At 48.3% G+C, this 21,896-nt stretch overlaps 1 protein-coding gene across 4 annotated transcripts in view; it reads left to right on the plus strand.

The window, feature by feature from the left end:
* Positions 1-21,682, plus strand: part of LOC138981436 (protein AF-10-like) — a 68,196-nt gene extending 46,514 nt beyond the window's left edge. For 3 of the 4 annotated variants that reach the window (XM_070354351.1, XM_070354352.1, XM_070354353.1), the window contains 3 exons: positions 15,121-15,226; positions 17,178-17,275; positions 19,015-21,682. In XM_070354351.1, coding sequence (XP_070210452.1) covers positions 15,121-15,226; positions 17,178-17,275; positions 19,015-19,149 — 339 coding nt within the window. In that variant the 3' untranslated portion in view covers positions 19,150-21,682. The remainder of the gene's footprint in view (positions 1-15,120; positions 15,227-17,177; positions 17,276-19,014) is intronic. The other variant, XM_070354354.1, reaches the window with a different exon arrangement.
* Positions 21,683-21,896: the final 214 nt, after the last annotated feature.

A 21,896-nucleotide genomic window follows, 5' to 3' on the forward strand; every position in this document is an offset into this window, starting at 1 on the left:
GCACCCACCGGCCACTTACCCGTCTTCTTGCTTGCTGCTTCGTAGTTTGTGAGCTCTTTCCAGTTAGTCGTTTCGACTAGCGTTTTTGTTGTTTCTACTGAGGTTTCGTCCGTTTTCTGGACTTTGAAATTTTGTCAGTAGTTTGTTGTTGGTCGCCATTTTGGTAGCCATTTTGGGCAGCATGGCCGACAATGAAAAGAAACGTAATTCGAAGGCTAAGGGCAAGGGTCCGTCGAAGCCTATATCTTCGGCTTCGGCTTCCAAACCTCCTGTGGTTGTTGTTGTTTCTGATCAAGCACGCAATACAGTAGAACCTCCCTATTAAGACCTCCCAAAATCTGACAAAATCAGGTCTTAATAGGGAGGGGTCTTAATAGGGAGGCTGAACCAAAACCTGAAGGACAGACAGCTAGTGTAAAATGTAAATAAAACTCCTTAATGATGTTTCAGTTCTTTTTTAATGCCACGATTGCCAGCTCAACACATTATTGCATTTGAACAGTTTTCTTGCTTGTTTAATAAACAAACTGAGGTCGAACGAAAGCAGCGGTCCCAAAACATGCACATCGATGTCGATACCAGCTACTAATCATAGTCATACGATACCCAGCAACGATTTGGTTGAAAAAGAAAAGTGTCCCAAACGCAAGGAACAAAACGAATAAGAACCGCGGCAGTGTGTTGAAACTGATGTAAAATTGTAGCCAAAAGCGTCAGTTTTCACGATGAAACTTGACTCACTCATTCAACTTGGGGACAACTGCACTACGGACTGTCCACAGAGTTGAGTAATTTAGGACACGTACTCCACTACTCACCTTCAAACTTCACTGACGGGATTCTGAGAATTTATTGATTCAAACGAACGCCGCGTGGTTGTATATCGCGTCATTCGGTCACGGATCGGGGAAAACCAAGAACAATTCCAGATTTCAAAACCCATGTTCGTCGGCCGCCATTGTTAGCTAGACCGAAAATGTTACACACGCTTTGCATACGTACATCGCAAAATGACATGACGTCACCACAACTTTCGGTTTTGGTTCGATGATCGGATTGCTTTCATAACGTTTCTGTAACTTTGCGTGTTTAAAAGGTAGGAGTTCCTGCACAGTTCTTTGCTAAATGAAACAGATATCTGGCCAATGACCTTTATCTATTCAAAATAAAGTACAGTCGCGAATATGTCAACAGGGGAAATAACGCTTGCAGAGAATGGAGCCTATTTGAGCAGACGACATCGCAGTTGCGATGTGCTCGTCAACTGTTTGCTCAATTTCCAAAACAATATCAAGGTTTGCACAAGTTTTGAACTTCTTCTTGGGAATAACAAAGTCGCATTTGACCATGATTTGTCAGTCGTATGTCGGGTTAAGGAGGTAGTCGTAGTACAGAGGATGTAAACAGAGTAAAAAGGATCGGTCATGAAATTTAAAGTCCTAACTTAGAGGAAGTCGTAATAAGGAAGGTCTTAATAGGGAGGCTCTACTGTACCGTGCTTTCTGTGCCCATTTCTGCCCCTGAAAATGTTCGCTCTGCGGCACAGCCTACCGTTAGTTTGTCCTCGGCCTCCCGTTTCGGCACCAGAGCCTAGGGCTTTGGTGTCTGCCCTGATTAGTTCTTTGATTCCAGAGATACGCAGCTTTGTGCGGGAGGAGATGAAGCGTTCTGCGCCGTCTACCAGCTCCGTCCTCCCCTCAGGCGTGGGGGGCACGTGTTCCTTGGCTGCTATTAGGAAGCCGTCGGCTACATTTTCCAGAGGGGATCTCCCTGGTTCTCCGCCTTCGCCCTCCTCTCCTGGAGTCCCTGGCCCTTCGAACCGGTCCGTCAGCGCTCGTGACGCTATAGGACATTCCCTTTTAGGAGACGGTTCTCGTCATGACCGGCATACTCTGTCTCTCGCTTGCGGGAGCGCAGGTACGCACGTCCCTTCGGGGATACGGTCATCGCAGGATCACCCCCTGCCAGGTACGTCTGCCCCTTCTCCTGTTGGTAACCAGTTCTCGGGAGTTTCGGGGCAGAAGCAGCAGCCGTTCTCGGCAGCTGCGCTTCCGGTTTTCACCGGAAGCATAGGTCCACCGGCTAGCTGACATGTAATAGTCCCATCCGGTTCGGATCTAGGGCTGGCCTACGGGCCTTCGGGCTTCCGCCCTCAGTCCGTGCATCACCCGCTTCGGCATGACGCCGCTGCTTCTGTCGCACTTCCGGCTCTGTCCGGAATTTCCGGTCCTCTTCCCAATGCTTCCTCTTGGACGTCGGTGAGTGCGGACCATGGACTGGCTTACGGGCATGCAGGCTTCCAGCCTCAGTTGGGGCAGCAGTCCCTCCACCCGTCCGCGGTGGGGACTACTGTCTCCTCAGTCCCTGTGCCTTCAGTTTTCGATGCCTCTTCCTCTCACCCTCATCTTAGTCATGGGGCGAGGCGGGACGATTTCCGGCAGGGAGGGTTTCCAGCTTCTGGTTGCCCCTCTCAGCGTTCTACCACAGGCAACTACGGCTTTGAGCCATGCCCTTCGCTTGCCGCGTCGGACTCTCAGTCCTTCGACGATGAGCAGACACGTTCTGGATTTCCGACCAGTCTCAAGGTGGCGCTTGAAGCTGCGGCGAAAGTTACTTCCAGATATTTTCCTGAAGGGGCTTCGTCTTCGGTGACTTCCTCTTCGGTCGCTCCGTCGGCGATGGCTGACTTCCGGTCTGAGAAAGAGGAGGACTCCTACTTCCGTTTTGAGGAGTCTCCTTCGGTGGCTTTCCACCTCTCTCACATTTTGGCCAAACCCGCTCCTTCCGGCAGCGGTCTGCCTCAAGTTCCGGTTCCGCTGCTTGTTGCCACATGGCTCAGCTCCGGAACAGGCACAACCTTGGCTAGCCTCTCCCGCCCTGGCTTCGACTTTTGTGCCCTCCGCGCAGGAGAAGCTTTCTTTGCCCAAGGCGTGTCCGAACTTGTTGTCGTCCTATGCCCTCCCGCCTTTGCCTGTGTCGCAGGAGCTTCTCCCTCTTCTGGCTAAACCGCTGAAGAGGGACTCGGGCTTTCTGCTCTCTGAGCTGACTCTTTCCTCTTCGGAGGAGCTTGGACGGCAACTTTTGGAGCTGGCTTCCATCTCCGAGACAATCCTCAGAGCGCTTTCTCGGGTTCTGAAGGAGTCCCTGGACACCTTTACTCTCAGTAAAGAGCAGGACTCCGAGGATGTTGCTACCCTCCTGTCCTCCCTTGCCAGGGTGAACGAGGAGCACATAAGGCTGTCCTCCTTACACTCTGCCCACTCGGTCATGTGTAGGAGGGACTTGTTTCTCTCTCATTCTCAGTTTACTGAGGAAGCGACGAGAAACACCCTGAGGTCTTCACCCTTTGTTGATGGTTCTCTCTTCGGCCATCTGGCGCTCGACGCCAGAAGGCAGGAGATAGAAACCAATAGAGATCAGCAGTTCTCTACATTCGCTTTGCAAGGGTTAAAGCAGACCAAGCCGCCTCAGCACAAGGCCAAGCCGGCTTCCCAGAAGAGACCTCGTGCTCCTTCCAGAGGATCGAACAAGAGGTCTTCGACGGGCAGGGGTAGAGGCGGCTCTCGCGGCAAGCCTCACCCCCAATGAAGCGCTCCCGATCTCACCCCCTCCCGCCCTCCACTTTGGTGATGGCGGGGGGCCCCTCCTGGGCACTGTCTCATTGGCAGGCTTCTACGCACAGCCAATGGATAGTGGGAGTGGTGAGGTCGGGCTTCCGCTTACTTTGGCTGGAAGAGAAGGCCCCGCTTTCCAGGCGTCCTCCGGCTTTCAAGCCCCCCTTCTCGCAAGAGGCAAAGGCCGTCCTCCAGACAGAAGTTGCCTCTCTGCTAGAGAAGGGCGCGGTGGAGGATGTCTCCGACCACAGCTCTCCGGGGTTCTACGGGCGGCTCTTCGCCGTTCCCAAGGCCTCAGGAGCTTGGCGCCCCGTCCTGGATCTATCGTTTCTCAATACGTTCTTGAGAACAAGATTCAAGATGGAGACGCCAGCCTCGGTCCGAGACGCTCTCCACCCAGGAGACTGGGCGACCTCTATAGATCTGACGGACGCATATTTCCACATTCTTGTGCATCCGGCCGACCGGAAATGGCTTCGTTTCCGGTGGGGCGATCAGATCTACCAGTTCCGCGCTCTCCCGTTTGGGCTGTCTCTCGCTCCATGGATTTTTACCATGGTGGTGAGACAGTTCTGCGCGCTGGTAAGGTCGCAGGGTATTCGACTGCGGGCGTATCTCGACGACTGGCTGATTATGAGTCAAAGCGAGACACTCTGTTCGCAGCATATCCATTGGTTCTTCAAAAGGGCAGCTTGCTGGGGTTTTCGATCAACCGAACTAAGTCGGAGCTAGTACCGTCCCAGATGTTCACCTACTAGGGGATGTCGTTCAACACGGTCTCTTGGTCTGCCCAGCCCTCGCGGAAGCGGGTGGACAAGCTCCAAGCTCTCATTCGCTCCTCTTTGCCTCTCCTGCGGGCTTCCCTCAGGACTCTGGCCTCCATCCTGGGGCAGATGGAGTCCATGGCTCTGTTCACACCTGGGGAGAGTTCACAAGCGACCGTTTCAGCTTGCGCTGAAACCGTTTGTGGACTCTCCTTGCGTGGACTGGAACGCCCTTGTCCCTCTCGGGGGATGGTTCCAGGCTGCAACCCTTCCGTGGCTGGACACGGGTTGGGTCTGCAGGGGTGTACCGATCGCCTTGCCCCTCCCAGACACGGACCTCTTTACAGATGCGTCCCTGGTGGGGTGGGGTGCACACACGGACCGGCTCACAGCGTCCGGTCTGTGGTCGGCAGAACAGAGCCGGTGGCACATAAACTCTCTGGAGCTAGAGGCAGTGGCTCTAGCTCTGGCCGAGTTCCTCCCTTCACTCCAGGCCAAACACGTTTGTCTTTTCACAGACAACACTACAGTGGCAACCTATGTGAACGAGCAGGGAGGTTCTCGGTCCCCCTCTCTCTCGCGCAGGACCTGCGAGATCTTGACTTGGTGCGCCCAACACCAGATCACCCTCACAGCCAGGTACCTGCCGGGGAGTCTGAACACTCTTGCGGACGCGCTCAGTCGCTCCGACAAGGTGCTTCAATCAGAGTGGACGATCACTCATGGGGCGCTGCTACGCCTTTGGGCCCTTGTCCAGAAGCCTCTGGTGGATCTTTTTGCCACCAGATTCTTCTTCTTCTTCTTCTTGTTGCCGCTACACGTGGAGACCAGTCCAATTTAGAAATGTAGTGGTCATCTGCAGGGACGCCGCCGTGCCGTACAGCTTATCCTGGATGGGGGTCGGCTCCGGCCACATCTTTCTTCTCAACAACTGGAAGTTCCCGCAGTCTTGTAGGATGTGGTGGGTGTCCTGCTCTGCTTCTCCACAGGGACACATCGGGGACGGCACAACTTTCAGCTTTGAGTGGAGGTGTTTGTTCAGCCTGTTGTGCCCTGTTCGCAGCCTAAAGATGGTAACCTGCTCTGGTCTTGTGAGCAGGTGAAGGCTGTCTTTTTGAGCCGGGGTTCGGAACAGGGCTTTAGTGATGGTATTTAGCTCGGCAAGGCTCACAGCGTTGTCTTCTTGTTCTTTTTCTGCACCGGATTTTGCCAGGACATCGGCTTTCTCATTTCCCTCTATGCCGCAGTGTGAGGGGATCCACTGAAGCACTGTCCGTAGGCTCTTGATGTTGTTGAGGGCCTTCTTCAATGAGGGTTGACTGTCACTGTTATAGGCTTGCAGTACAGAGAGGGCATCTGTTAGGAAGACGACATTTGTGTTCTGGTCTGCTCTTGTCGCGATGGTGTGTGCTGCCTGAATGAGAGCGTCTACCTCTGCCTTGTAGTTGGTGCAGTTAAGGCCGGTCGGAAGCGTCTCTTCCGTCCGTTCTCCACCGGGGTATTGGATGTGGACCCCAGCTCCTCCACTTTTGACGGCATTTGTGGCTGAGCCGTCCGTATACACGCGGATCCAGGCATCATCAGGGTATCTTTCCTCAAGCGTTGCCAACGTCAGGGCTTTCAAGGCTTGGTCGCTATGTTCACCTTTGTTGTTGATGTGGGGTATTGTTGTTTGGACAGTGACAGTTTCTTCTCTATCTTCCCAAGGTGGGGCGTCGAGGGAGAAGGAGATGGGAATGACCTGGTTAGGGAGGGTTTCTTGGTGCTTCCTGTTCAGTGCTCTGGCCTCCACAGCAAAGCTTGATCTTTTTAGTCTGCCTGATGATAGCGTTTGGAGCCTTTCTTTCATTGGGTGGTTCTCTGAGCATCTGAATTTGTTGGCCTGAAGCATTGCCTTCTGCTCTCTTCTCTTGGCAAGTGGTGGGATGCTAGATGTTTCTTCCATCTTCACTATAGGTGTTGTCTTCATGGCACCTTTGATTATTCGAAGTGCCTGGTTTTGGACTTTGTCCAGGGTCTGTAGATGCGTCTTGGCAGCTGTCATCCAAGAGTTGGACCCGTACTCGAGGTGTGGTCTTACAGTACCTTGGTAAACTGATTTCAGAATCTTGTCAGTTGCGCCCCATGTAGTTCCTGCCAGTTTCCTTAAGATGTTGAGCTTCCTTCTGGCTTTTCCCTCTGCCTGGTTGATGTGAGGTTTCCAGGTCATTTTCTTGTCATAGGTGACACCAAGGTACGTCTGTTGGTCTTCGTACTTTAGTGTGGTATTTCCCAGGGTAAGTTTTCCAGGTTTGGCTTTTGTTGACAGTGTGAAAAGAGTGGCGGTGGACTTCTCCCTGTTGATTGTTACGCACCAGCTTTCAGCCCATGCTGCAACACTCTCTAGGGCGATCTGTATTCTGTATGTTGCTGTGGTTGCATACTCCTCGCTGCACTAGAGTACCAGGTCGTCTGCGTAAAGCGCTGCGTGGACACCTCTTGATAGTTCTGCTACAATGTCGTTGATGAAGAGTATGAACAAAGAGGGGGAGAGGACGCCTCCCTGGGGAACTCCCTGCCTCAGTAACACCTTCTGGCCACAGCGACCATCTACCGACACTCTGGCTCTTCGGTTGTGAAGGTAGGACTTGGTCCACTGGAACATGTTGCCTCTGATGCCACACCGTAGGAGTTTTACTAGAAGACCATCCTTCCAGACCTTGTCGAATGCCTTCTGTAGATCAATAAACACTGCCAGGACAGCCTTCTTGGCCTGAAAAGCATCCTCTATGACCTGTGAGAGGTGGGTCGTTTGATCTTCTGTGCTTCTGTCCTGTCTGAAGCCAGCTTGCTCTGGGGCAATGATGCTCTGTGTCTCCAGGTAGAGTTGTAGGCGCTGATTGATGATGCGCTCCATGGTCTTACAGACACAACTTGTTAAGCTGATGGGACGGTAGCTTTGGGCTTTGCTTTTGTTTTTGCCACGTTTGAGGATGGGAATCATTGTGGCTTCTCTCCAGCACTGCGGTACCTGGCCTTGCTTCCAGCTGAGGTTGTATATATCTAGTAGCTTCTGAAGCGCGGTGTTTCCTAGATGTTGAAGCATTTCGTTTGTGATGTTGTCAGGTCCTGGAGACTTCTTTTTCTTCAACTTCCTGATGGCCTTCTTCATTTCTGCCAGGCTGATGTCAGTATGCATGGCGTCTGGTACCTCATTTTCTCCTGCTGTTCTTTCCTTCTCTTCCTGTCGTATCTCTTTCTGGCGGTGCTGGGGTATGGTGGTATTACTTTCTGCTGCATATGCTGTTGCAAAATTGTTGGCGGCAGCCCTTCCTGTAAGAGTGTTTCCTTCATTTTCCAGGGTGATCTTCTGGCCTTTGGTGCTTTCGTCGTTCAGGGCCTTTGTCAGTTTCCAAAGCTTTGTTGTGTCTTTCTCCATGTTGAGGCTTGCTGTTTTTTCTCTCCAACTTCTTCTTTTGCTCTCCAGTTTGGTTCGCAAGAACTTTGCTTTTCTTTCTTGGAGCTTGATGTTGTTCTCCTGGCTGGGGTTGGTTTCAGCCTCTCTTCTTGCTTCTGTCAGAGCATCATGCGCCTTCTGCAGCTCACTTGTCCAATAAGGGGTGTAGTCTTTTCTTGCGCCATTGGGTATGCACTCCTTGGCTGCCTGGGAAATACTGTTGTTGAAGTCTTTGACTACATTGTTGATGTTCCTCTCTGTAACTTCTATGCCCTTTGTCAGCTCGTTGGTGCGTACGCTGAACAAGCCCCACTGGGCCTTTTTGTAGTTCCATCGCGGGTGTTGCGAGTGTTCTGGTGCTTTAGCACGCATGGTAAGGACAACTGGGCGATGGTCACTACCTCCGAGCTGTTCTTCTACTTTTCTGCTGATCTTTCTGTGGATGTCATCGGTGCAGAAGGCCAGGTCTGGAGTTGTGGTGGTGTGCCAGCGGCGCGAGTAGAAGGTATGTGTGTCAGTTGGGTCATTTGCAAGGATAAGGTGGTGTTCATCTTGCCAGGCTTCAACTTCTTCTCCTCTGTTGTCCATGTTGCTGTATCCCCAACTCTGGGACCGGCTGTTGAAGTCTCCAGCGATGAGGAAGCCGCTGTCTGGGACCTGGATAGTGTCAAGGGACAGCATCTTGTCATCGGGGCAATAGTAGTTGACGATGTTAAATGTGCTAACTTGGATAATGACCTTGACTTCTATGTACTCAGCTTCGCCTGTAAGTTTCTTGACTTCAGTGGCGTTGATGTTGTTTCTCACCAGTGTCATCACTCCTCCCTTTGCTCTCCCTTTCCGTCCATTTGAAAACACCTGGTAGCCTCTGATCTTGAACGGCTTCCCCTCTTGCAGGTGTGTTTCCTGTAGGCAGCAGATGTTGATACTGTTCTTATGAAGAAAGTGTTCGAGTTCTTCCTTCTTGTTGCTGACCCCTTCTGCATTCCATTGCATGATGTTGATGTCAGGGGTCTCCTTGACCTTGCTTGGTTTTCGGCCAGTCGCTCTCCTTGCTCGTCCCCTGGCTCCACAGGACAAGACGAAGGGACCTCCAGTAGCTGAGGGTGGGCTCCTTTGAGGCACGGAGCCCGGCGCTGCACTTGCCTGGGGGGTCCTCACAGGGCGAGCACCATTTCGATTGGTTTGGTCTCTGCGTGTATTCATGGCGATGGTGTGCGTGGTACTGTGATCCGTTAAAGTGCGCTGTCTCGCTCAGTACCGCCGACTTCAGCACTAGAGGTTTCTGTCGGGGTTACCCCACCCTTAGCTCCTGGTCAGGGACCTTACCTGGGAGCACAGGTAGCAGGGGGTTTAACGCGCCTCTTACCCGCGTGATGAACCCGTATGAGCACATAGGGTATTTACTGGTCAACAGTGCCACCTGTTAACCACCCCGCTCTGATAGGAACACCGCCAGTTGGTCCAGGACAGCTTATTCGTCCGGGCAAGCCCGACTTATATCGCTGCAATCCCTTATATCTAAGGGACACCCCCTATCCGCCACCTGGGGACCCGCCGGGTTGGGGATGGTCGCCCCGCCACCTAATTGGAGATAGCCTGACCCCGGCCACCAGATTCTCAAGGCGTCTTCCGATCTTCGTCTCGCCCTTCCCCGACCCGGAGGCTTGGCAGATGAACGCATTAGACATTCCCTGGACGGGCTTGGAGGCTTACGCGTTTCCTCCTTACCAGTTGCTCGGCCGAGTAATCAGAAAAGCGGATCTGGAGGGGCCGTCACTGCTGCTGGTCGCCCCCCTTTGGCCCTCTCAGGCTTGGTTCCCGGACCTACTGAGACTTGCTCACGGCCCTCCCATCCCTCTCTCTCTGGTGAGAGGGGAGCTCGTGCAGCCTTGAACCGGCGTTCCACACGAGGAGCCTCAGTCACTGAATCTTCACGTGTGGAGGTTGTTCGGTCCTTGCTGAGGCGTTCTGGGGCATCAGAACTGACTTTGGACTTGGTACAGCGCTCCCACAGAGCCTCCACCTCGTCTGTATACGCATCACATTGGAAGGCCTGGGCCACCTGGTGTCAGGCTCATGGTCTGAATGACGTGGCCCCATGCTCTATGCATGTGGCCAACCACCTTTCTTACCTGTCCTCTCAAGGAGCCTCAGGCATGAAAACTTTCTCTTTTCAGCGGAATTTCCGCCGTTTTTTTGTCACACTTTCGCTTTTTTTTTTTAATTTCCGCCGGAAAAAAAAGAAGACCCCCCAAAGAAAGAGGCAAAACGAAAGACGTGGCAAGCGTTACCCCCGCCACTGCTCAACAGACAATTGGATAAACCGTAAATTGCCGAGTCCGCAAACGGATCGATTCGAGCCTTTCTTCACTTCCTGCCGCGCTTGAACAAATTTTTCTCTTGGAAATTCGGAGGTTTCCAAAGTTTGCGATGACCCTCTAACAGATGAAATGTGGCGATTTCAACAGCGTGGGGCCGCGAATCGGATCATAGAAGGACTGAAGAACGATTGGAGGTGGAACTGGCTTGACCGAGAATACGATGGCTGTCGTATTGGCGACGTTATCAGGAAAGTGGAGGTGAGAGGCAAGGCATTCTGTGTCGTAATACATGTACGAAGACATTGAAGTACGGCAGTCGTGGGTTCGTGGCACTTCAGGCACACCTTGACACAAAGTGCCACAAGCGGAACTTCCTTGCATTGTACATTTACTAGACTGGATGAAACTTTTGAAAATAGCCTGATTTCTACCCTGGATCAATTGGACTGAGGATATGAAAGTGAGGATATATTAAGCTACAAGGGAGCTGCATTGTGCAAAGTAAATTGCATGATTATATGTGTTGTCATCACTGTTTGTGTGTTAAAATACTTACAGCAGTTCCTGCAATGTACGGCCCCCGGCGTGAGCGGACACCTGACATGTACGGACACATTTGTTCGGCACGGAGTGTTTTCCTTCTATATTTGCCCCCCCTTAAACGGACACCTGCAAAACGTGGACGCGGACACTCATTTTCGGTCCCAACAGCAGGTCATACCTCCAATGTACGGACAGACCATCGTCAAATGTTCACCACAACAAAATCGATAACAGAGCAGTCCGGCTCTTGGTGCAAAGATCACAGCCGCAATGGCGTGACGACAGTCACTAGTAACTTGAATGCACCTGTACCCATCAGGAGGGGGGGGGGGGGGGGTAGTTTTGGTCAGGAGTGGAGTACATGCGAAGATGCCAACATGAAACTGCACTGTGCTCTTTATTCTTGTCTGTTGGACGTAAACAACAGAAACCACAGTCAATGAAGGTCCTGAGCGAAAGAGAGTGAAAAACCGGTCATAGTTCTCAGCATAGTGTGTCTGTGTGTAACCTCTTTCATTGACAAGATACTCTTGTTTCCCCTCAGCCTTGACCAGTGAGTCGGTTGCCTAATCTGTGAACCCTTCAGTTGTCTTGCTTTGTCAAAAGTTACGACACAGTCAACTGGTTTTGCTCTGAGTGAACAGTTGGAGCTGACCTCTCTGGCCACAGCCCCAAACAGTACATGGCTGGAGGGAGTGAGAGAGAGAGGGAGGGGGGGGGGGGTGGAGGGGTAGCTGGCTAAACTCTGTGGGGTGTCCGGTGTCAGTGCATGTCAGCAGGAAGAGCATTGGAGAGAAATAGAGAGGTGTACTCTTCCACACAATTTCCAAGCATCAGTTGTCACGGCTTGGGGTAGGCATTAGTGAGGGAGAGTAGGAGCTGTGTTATGTACAGTGTATTTCCGACTGAAGAGTGAAAAGTCACTGCCATGCCACATGATCGGCATGCAGTCAATAAAGCCAGACAAGATGAAAATAAATTACATGATTATGACATGCAGCTCTATCTGCTGCTATTTATTCAAACTGGTTTTCAAGCTTATTCTTGCAAAGCATCTGCACACGCTCCTCTGTGCTGTGTTTGTGTGGCTGCTTTCGTATGTCAGTGCATGGTGAGTGTGTTCACTGCCTTGAGGATTTATTTTATCTCTTCTTTTCAACACTTTTCATACAAATCATTTTTACAGAACGTTTAAAGAAGTATTAGGAGTTTATTGTTTAGTAGCCACAAGAAGTGATTAGCATAGACTCAATCCTCTTGTTTGTGTGTCTCTGTGTGAGTGTATGGGGGAGGGGGTGGTGTGGTCACACCTCCCGTGACCGGACACCTGCAATGTACGGACAGTTTTGCTATGGCCCAAGGGTGTCCGTTCATGAGAGGGACTGCTGTACTAACAATCGTGTGTATGTTATGACAGACATGAACAACAAAATGCTATGTTTGAGCATGTCTTTGTCTTGCTTAAATTTCTGTGAGAATTGTGTGTCAATAATACTGATATTCTTTATAATCTTTTTAGATTCCAATTTAGTGTTAAAGTTTTCAAAGGGGTCCTCATACAAGCTAACAATTTAATACCCATTTCAATATTTTGAAAAGCTAGAGCCCCTATATTTTCAAGGGCCCCATGCAAGGTTGTTCGTATGTATGGTTATTTAATGCCAATTTCAGATTTTGAAATGCCTACAGCCCCTTCAGTTTCAGGGGGCCTTATAAAGCTTGTGTATATATAAATATGCCCATTTTAAGGCTCAGAAATGCTGAAACCCCTTCAGCTTTAGGGGGCAAAGCCCCCTGGCCCCCACAAGGGGCGTTGCCCCTCGACCCCACTGGGGGCCTACTGCGGCCCCCAGGCCCCCACTTTATTTTCCTCTTTTTTCACCTCCGGTTGTTTTCATGCCTGGAGCCTCCACCTCCTCTCTGAAGGTCCGGAGATCGGCGATCTCCTCTACTTTGAGACAGATAGGGCATTCTATCAGGGTCAGCGGGGTCATTTCGGGAGTCATTAAGGGCGCAGCCCTTAAAGAAGTTAAGACCCGCACTCCCATCCCCAAGTGGGATCTCTTTCTGGTCCTTGAGTTTTTGCGCACAGCGGACTTTGAACCTTTGCGGGATGCTAGCCTTTCCAATCTGACTCGCAAGGCTCTTTTTCTGTTGCTCTTAGCTACAGCACGTAGAGGGAGCGAGATACATGCCCTCTCCGGAATTCCGGAGGACATTTCTCGTGAGCCGGACGGCTCTGTTTCGTTGAGATTTTGCCCTGATTTTCTGGCAAAGAATCAGGTGCCAGATCAAGCTTCCCCGCTGGTTCAGGTCAAACCCCTTACCAACATCCTGGCTCCCGGAGATCCAGATCTGGTTAATTGTCCTGTCAGAGCCCTTGATACTTACCTTGCCCGTACGCAGCCAGTTAGATCAAGCTCGCAAAAGCTCCTGTTCATATCCCTTAACACAGCAAGGAATAAGGACATTTCTAAGACGACGTTGGCCCGGTGGGTGTCGGCTCTCATTAGGCAGGCATACAAATGGAGCCTTTCCAATAGGGGGGGGGGGGGGGGCGCAGCCTGTCTTCCCCCTTGACTCGGCCCGAGTCCATGAATCCAGGGCTTGGGCCTCCTTGGCCGTTTTACGGTCCAGGAGATTGGATGATGTACTGCGCACAGCTTACTGGCGCTCGGACGATGTCTTTATCAACTTTTATCTGAGAGACATCGCGGCTGTCCGTCAGGATGGTTCTCGGTCCCTCCCTGCCTTGTTGGCAGCGGGCCAGTTCCTTTCCAGGACTTACAAGTGAGTTTGAATTTGTATCTTTCCCACCACCTTGTTGGAGTTATCTGCTTATATGTGATTCGGAGTAAAAATATGTAATTTAATTGAAAATTTTAAGAATAAATTTTTATTTGATTAATATACTTACCCGAATCACATAGTTAATTCCCTCCCACCTTCCCCGCATTATAGTTTCTAAGTATTCTGTAAAGTCGTATGAGTTCTACCACGTGCTCGGGAAGCGGTACTGACGTAGTACACACCAATGGGAGGTAACCCCCATGGCAGGTGTACATGGCTACGCTTCCTCTTACACTTTTTGTTGTGGGGTAGCTTCGCTTTTAAATTGTTAGACGGGTAGCGATTTTCAGACCTTAGCATCTCTGACTACGTCAATGCTTATATGCTTATATGTGATTCGGGTAAGTATATTCAGGGGTTGACACTAACTTATTTGGCCTGGGGCCAGTATGGAAATTGCTGGGGCGGAAAAAAAAAATCTGGGGCCCACTCTCAGTATTCACGTGCAGCAATGCATTGTCTGTTTTTCTTCATCGTACTGAAGCCAGGGAAATTCTTTCAACCATTTGAGATTGAAATTACGACAGCGCTTCGCGCTTTTGGCTGCGTCGGTCTCCTTTTTCCGTTTCTCTCCACCCTGTTCTTCATCTTCATTTCCATGTCTTTTTACACCAGGGATGTGTCGCCACATTTTGCGTTTGGCATTTGAAGGCGATACTTATCTCTCACGCTAAAGAGCGCAATCTGGGAGTTATTTCCCTTGTGGCATTGTCCTTCGACGATTTCAATGGTTTTTTTTCTTGACTGCGGCATTGATCGTAACGCAAATTTCAGTGACGACTTTGACTGGCGATTTTTATTGATTGGCTCTGGCATTAGAATTTTCGGTTTGTCATTGTTGGAATTTATCCTGGGGCGGAGTGGGCCCCAAGCTTCGGCAATGTTTGGGGCGGAACACAAAACTCTGGGACGTTCCGCCCCCCGCCCCCGCTAGTGTCGAACCCTGATATTAATCAAATGAAAATTTATTCTTAAAATTTTCGATTACTTCCCTTTGGTTATTTGATATCTTAACAACGCTCTGCCTCATTTCGTTTAAGATTCTTACTGACACTTTCGAGTCGACCCTGTAACAATGTGTGTGTTTGTTCTGTTTAAAAACCAGCCTTGATCTAAGGACTATGTCAGGTCGAGAATAAAAGCTGGTTCTTGTGTATGACTGTGTACGTAATTGTTAGTTGGAGTGCCTTTGAGAATGATGAGCATATGAGCTTGCGGCGAGTATCTTTTTTTGAGGATGAAAGTCGCTCGTTCATTTCAATGCTTGTTATTGCCTCATTTCGTTTAAGAGCCTTTAAAATTGTTAAATGTTATGTCCCCCTTCCATTGCATTGCTCAGTTTGTTGCTTTGTTTTAATCTATTAACGAAATACGAATCACACAATTTGCGGAAACATTACTGGAAGGATGAGTCCCAGTAATTTCTATGATCTACCTTTGGGTAATAATAATTGTTGCTAGCACTTGGTGTCAATGCTTATGGTTAAGACATTTACTTGTGGTGCTCAAGTCTGTTACACTGCAAAATAGTTCTTTTTGTTACTATGATTATGACTGTGTTTGAGAGAAATATTTTTCTGATGCTGCAGAGTCCGATGGAAACGGGACCACAAAGCAAGTCCCATCACCTGAACAATCTCTCCATTCCGTGTCCATCTCATCTGCCCATGGTGGAACAGATTAACAGCCCTGTTGGTAGGTACCTGCAGTAACTCTTCCATAGGCTGGAAACTTGTTAGTGCCAGTCATTTGATAAGTGTGGCTATGATGGAGTAGATTATGGATACAGTTGTGAACTCCTGTCTGCTGTCTTAGTGCCATTGAGAAAGCATGGTCAACAAGTCTGCCTGTATTGGGTCCCCCTGTACTATTTTAATAATCAGTCAGTTCTATCATCACTTTGTTTACCTTGGGTGGAAGAAGGCTAAAGTCTAAGAGTGGTAAGTGTTTTGTGACTGTCAGTCTCGCTGCATCAACATCTTGGCTTCATCTTCCAAAAGAAAGGTATGATACTACAGCAGTCCCTGCAATGTACGGCCCCCGGCATGAGTGGACACCTGACATGTACGGACACATTTGCTCGGCACGGAGTGTTTTCCTTCTATATTTTCCCCCCCTTAAACGGACACCTGCAAAACGTGGACGCGGACACTCATTTTCGGTCCCAACAGCAGGTCATACCTCCAATGTACGGACAGACCATCGTCAAATTTTCACCACAACAAAATCGATAACAGAGCAGTCCGGCTCTTGGTACAAAGATCACAGCCGCAATGGCGTGATGACAGTCACTGATAACTTGAGTGCACGTGTACCCATCAGGATCGAGGGGGGGGGTAGTTTTGGTCAGGAGTGGAGTACATGCGAAGATGCCAACATGAAACTGCACTGTGCTCTTTATTCTTGTCTGTTGGACGTAAACAACAGAAACCACAGTCGATGAAGGTCCTGAGCGAAAGAGAATAAAAAAGCGGCCACAGTTCTCAGCATCGTGTGTCGATCTGTGTGTAACCTCTTTCATTGACAAGATACTCTTGTTTCCCCTCAGCCTTGACCAGTGAGTCGGTTGCCTAATCTGTGAACCCTTCAGTTGTCTTGCTTTGTCAAAAGTTACGACAGTCAACTGGTTTTGCTCTGAGTGAACAGTGCAGCTGGCCTCTCTGGCCACAGCCCCAAACAGTACATGGCTGGAGGGGGTGAGAGAGAGGGAGGGGGGGTGGAGGGGTAGCTGGCTAAGCTCTGTGGGGTGTCCGGTGTCACTGCATGTCCGCAGGAAGAGCATTGGAGAGAAATAGAGAGGTGTACTCTTCCACACAATTTCCAAGCATCAGTTGTCACGGCTTGGGGTAGGCATTAGTGAGGGAGAGTGGGAGCTGTGTTATGTACAGTGTATTTCCGACTGAAGAGTGAAAAGTCACTGCCATGCCACATGATCGGCATGCAGTCAATAAAGCCAGACAAGAAGAAAATAAATTACATGATTATGACATGCAGCTCTATCTGCTGCTATTTATTCAAACTGGTTTTCAAGCTTATTCTTGCAAAGCATCTGCACACGCTCCTCTGTGCTGTGTTTGTGTGGCTGCTTTCGTATGTCAGTGCATGGTGAGTGTGTTCACTGCCTTGAGGATTTATTTTATCTCTTCCTTTCAACACTTTTCATACAAATCATTTTTACAGAACGTTTAAAGAAGTATTAGGAGTTTATTATTGTTTAGTAGCCACAAGAAGTGATTAGCATAGACTCAATCCTCTTGTTTGTGTGTCTCCGTCTGTGTGAGTGTATGGGGGAGGGGGTGGTGTGGTCACCCCTGCCGTGACCGGACACCTGCAATGTACGGACAGTTTTGCTATGGCCCAAGGGTGTCCGTTCATGAGAGGGACTGCTGTATGAGTACTCTATGTCAGGGTTGGAATTCACTTCCACTGGATTTCGCAGAAACTCTCCAGTATCAGCGGAAAAAAGGTCACAGGTCCTTCAGGTAGGATTTTCTCCACTGTTCATTAGCCTTCTCTTGAGATGTGCTGTTTTGGCAGATCAATTTCCCCTGTATTTGATAACAAATGGGGGGTACAAACAAAAAGTAGGCCAGACTTGATTGTGGTAAGTCAATTATGACCTGTGTCTGTGTCTGTGCCTGTGCAGAGACTATGAGCCCTCTGTCGGTGTCACTGCCGTTACGGATGCCAGACTCCATGTGCTTTGGGCAAGTCTCATCCATGGCAAACAATCCTGCACTGCCAGTGAGTCTGCTCCTGTCTTGACCCTTTTCGCCCCTGAGAGTGCCCAATACCGCCCTCCCGGGCTCCCATATTCAGAACCCTGAAACACCCACTATACACAATGTCTAAGTAGCATTGTATATAGCGGGTGTTTCATATATATAAATATATATGACTCATATCTGTTTACATTTCTACTGGCTTTCTGTGATGGTTGAGCAATTGTAATGTTGGAAAACTCGCAGTAGTTACTTTGCCACGATTTTTTTCAAGTTTGAACTTAATGGAGTTACTTTCCTTGCAGGAAGAGGGGGGGGGGGGGGGTGTTAATGTACAGTGTCTCTGATTACACATTTAAATTAGCACCAATAGTCTGGAACTCGGATGGTCTGGAGCTGCGAAAGGAACAAGGTTAGGAAACAAGTATGACAGACCTTGTAAGTGGCCGAAAGGTAAGCTAAGAGGGAAGTGAAAGGAGCTTTACACACAGGTCACAGACACCATGACCTGAGCCTGGCCACTCATGAGTGCTTGTAAACTTATGCCATAAAAAGGATCTTTTTCTGTCAGGCAAAGGGTCGAAAGGGTTATACAGAGTTCAGTGAAACAAGTCCAACACTGTTAGGGGCAGATTATACCTGCGCAGTTTCAGCGGCACAGACGACGCACTTCCTATTATTGATGCTGCGATAGGGATTATGACGAGTACTTGGCCCGTTTTTCTTTCACGCAACGTGTAGCGGGCTGAGATAATCTGCAGTGCGTCGTCGGTCCTGCTGAAGTTACATAGGTGAGCGCCAGGCCTTAGGACTAGGAGCGTGTCATCTTTGAGATGAGTTCACTTTATTAATAAAATTGGTGCAAAATGAAAATTTTAAGTTAGCAATTGCAGACCTGGGAACCCCTGTTTTGCACTTAGAGTATTCTCAACCAACCAAGCGTATTTTCAGACAAATGAGTGTGCTCCACACAACATTTGAACATTGATGATTCAAACATGCTTTGCACGCGTCCGTTGCACCGTTTATAAAGCGGCATGGTTGGCCTAGTGGTAAGGCATCTGCCCCGTGATCGGGAGGTCGTTGGTTCGAACCCCGGCCGGGTCATACCTAAGACTTTAAAATTGGCAATCTAGTGGCTGCTCCGCCTGGCGTCTGGCATTATGGGGTTAGTGCTAGGACTGGTTGGTCCGGTGTCAGAATAATGTGACTGGGTGAGACATGAAGCCTGTGCTGCGACTTCTGTCTTGTGTGTGGCGCACGTTATATGTCAAAGCAGCACCGCCCTGATATGGCCCTTCGTGGTCGGCTGGGCATTAAGCAAACAAACAAACAAACCATTTATAAAGTTTACCAATACATTTAGAACGAATGCTTCTTTCAATGTTTAATGACAAAAGCTGTAATCATTGATCAAATGCAGAGTTATAAAGTTATTTTGAATCATTAAAATAAACAGTGCCCCAGTAAATATACAGGTATGACTATCTATGGTAACCACTATCTATATGTCTAACTTTGTGTGTGTGATTGTGAAACTCTGTTGTAGGTGTGTGTTTACAAGTGCAAGTAAGGGTGACTGTTTTGTCTTCAAGGTGTGGACTTGTGTTACAAGCGTCTTACAGTGTGTGCTTTTTTCCATAAGCTTACCATCCCGAAGAAGGCAGTAACGTGCCGAAATATTGATTATAGATATAAACGTACCTAACCTGGTTACTGGTGTGTTTTCTTTTTATTTAAGTGTGTGTGCATCTGTTACAGGAGCTCCACGGCCAGCAGGTGATGTACTCCGTGGTTCACCCCCCTCCCCCTCACGTGCCTCTGCCAGCCTTTCAGCAGCTAGTACAGACAGCAGGCACAAAGGTTTCCGACAGCAAAAGTAAAGACAAGACCTGACCTAGCCTTCACTTGGCTGGGTCTAATAGTGTCTGCTAATATAAACAATGTGCGGTTTTTGTGTTCTGGGTTTGAGAGGGGGGCTGTGTTTTGAGGTTGACGTGTGAGGAAAGTACTTTTTTCTCTCTTCTTGTTTGTGTGAGGACAGTCCAAGGTAGAAGAAGAGACAAACTGGTATTGGGGGGGGGGGGGGGGGGGGGGGATAAGGGTGATGCCTACCGAGATGGCTGATTTTCCACCCCTATGAAGACCTGTTTAGTGGAGCCACATGCAAAAACAACAATAACCTCAGAGATTTTGTATGAGGAGTTCTATTAGATTTTCATGTATGTGTATTTGTAGTGACAGATTACTTGTGCCATGTACTTAGACTGCAAGATCTGCAGTTTAAGCTTTAAAAAATGGAAAGCCATGCAGTCAAGGTAGGCATCCCCCTTAAAAATATCTGGGAGATGAGCCTGACTGGGGTACAGTGGAACCCCCCTTTTAAGACATAACAACATCTGAGAAAATGAGGTCTTAAAAAGGAGGGAGTTTTAAAATAATGGTACATTTACAGAGGTTATGAACACACAATTTGAAAAAGCAAGGTCTTAAAAGGTGTTTTTTTACTGTAATATTTTCAGTGTGTTAAGATGTGTGTGCATCGGTGTGTGGAAAGCTTGTTATGAGGCCTTACAATTTAAAGAGTGAAACAATATTTTTATGGGTTCGGAAAAGGGAAGGAAAGGTAGGTTTGGAGTCATTCCGACTGAATTTGACTATTTTCTGACCACGGTATTTTGATCTCAGTGACATGATCCTGCCAATGTCGTCCTTTTAATGTTCCTATGATTCGGTCATACCTTACAATATTTCAGTCATTGAATTTCATTGTAGTCATGTAAGAATCTGGTCACAGATCTAGCCTCATCATTGTCAGGCTTTGTGCAGGACTCAAAGTGCAGTACATTTTTTGTCAGCGTGTCATGAGGAGAAATGGTTAAGAATTTCAGCCATTAATGTTGGTCAGTGTCTGAGTGGGTGTGTGTGCAAGTTACGGGTTGTATCAAGTTTGTTTTCATACATATACATTCGTCTGTGTTTAATGTTAATGCAAAACTTTATTCACTCCGTTGTGTTTTATTGTATTGATGATGCTTACCGTAAACCGAGGAGGCAAAACAACGTTCAACCAGGTGTTAGGTGTCACAGAAAGCTGTAGATAGATATAATGAACACCTCTGATTGTTATAGATATTGTTCCTTTTTGGAAGAGATGTGGCTGTTACCTACGGTGACATTTTTGTTTTAGTAGATATATATAATAAACAGCTCTGATTGTTATAGATATTGTTCTCTTTTGGAAGAGATGTGGCTGTTACCTACGGTGACATTTTTGTTTTAGTGACAGTTAATGAGACAGAGCCTCAGAGGGAAAGTTGAAAAGTCTTGGTATTTCAGTAAAATTTGCCCGGTTTGGTGGAATTGTATGGGTTCTCCCATCCCCCCCACCCCCACCCCCACCCCCACTCCTGTAAATGGTCAGTGAAGGACAGTTGGAATGAAGGATGGAGAAAGTGGGATACTGAAATCCAGTGCATGGTTCAGAAGCTGCTGTTTACTGTTAAAAAAAAATACTGCGTGGAATTTTAAGAAGCATGTTGAACATAGACAGAACAAAGGTTCATGCAAGATCTGTTCTGATCTCAAATTTCACAACACATTTGTAGAAAATCTAGCAGGCCCACAGCGAAAGCAGGTGTGATTCTTCAACAGTTTGTACAGAATGTTTGTTATGATGTTGATTTTTTTTTTTCTGTTATGAAATGGCTTGTTGAAGAAGTGAACTCAGAGATGGTCAGTAGCAGTATTACCGTTGACCCGCAGGCTTTGAGGTATGTGCGTGTTGGTCTTGGAAGGACCCCCCGCGGGTTAGGGGGAAGAATTTACCCGATGCTCCCCAGCATGTCGTAAGAGGCGACTAACGGATTCTGTTTCTCCTTTTACCCTTGTTAAGTGTTTCTTGTATAGAATATAGTCAATGTTTGTAAAGATTTTAGTCAAGCAGTATGTAAGAAATGTTAAGTCCTTTGTACTGGAAAGTTGCATTCTCCCAGTAAGGTAATATATTGTACTACGTTACAAGCCCCTGGAACAATTTTTTGATTAGTGCTTTTGTGAACAAGAAACAATTAACAAGTGGCTCTATCCCATCTCCCCCTCTTTCCCCTATTCCATCTCCCCCTCTTTCCCCGTCGCGATATAACCTTCGTGGTTGAAAACAACGTTAAACACCAAATAAAGAAAGAAAGTAAGTCTTGGAAGGACTGGAGAGGCAGCTGACGCTGATGGCCAAATTTTGTTTATTGCACATCTATTTGTTGAACATGTGCTTGTAAAGTACTTGTACTACAGTGGAACCCCCTTCAAAGACCTCCACAAATCTGAGAAATCAGGTCTTTATAAGGAGGGAGTCTTAAAATGGGGGTAACATTACAGAGGTTATCAAGAAAATTTCTGAGTAGCAAACCTGCATGCAACTGAGGTTAAACGATGTTAAAATATTTAGTCAAAACTTGACTAAATATAAAAAGAAAAGAAAAAAAGAAAATGTCTGAGAAAAAGGGGTCTTAATAGGGAGTCTTAAATTGGGGGGGGGGGGGGGGGGGTCTGAAAAGGGGGTTCCACTGTATAAATGGCTAGGACAGACCTGTTTACCCGTACTATTTTGGAGTAATTTATTACTAATTTTTTGTAGGATTTTG

The sequence above is a fragment of the Littorina saxatilis genome, linkage group LG12, assembly GCF_037325665.1.
Source record: "Littorina saxatilis isolate snail1 linkage group LG12, US_GU_Lsax_2.0, whole genome shotgun sequence".
Lineage (NCBI taxonomy): Eukaryota > Metazoa > Mollusca > Gastropoda > Littorinimorpha > Littorinidae > Littorina > Littorina saxatilis.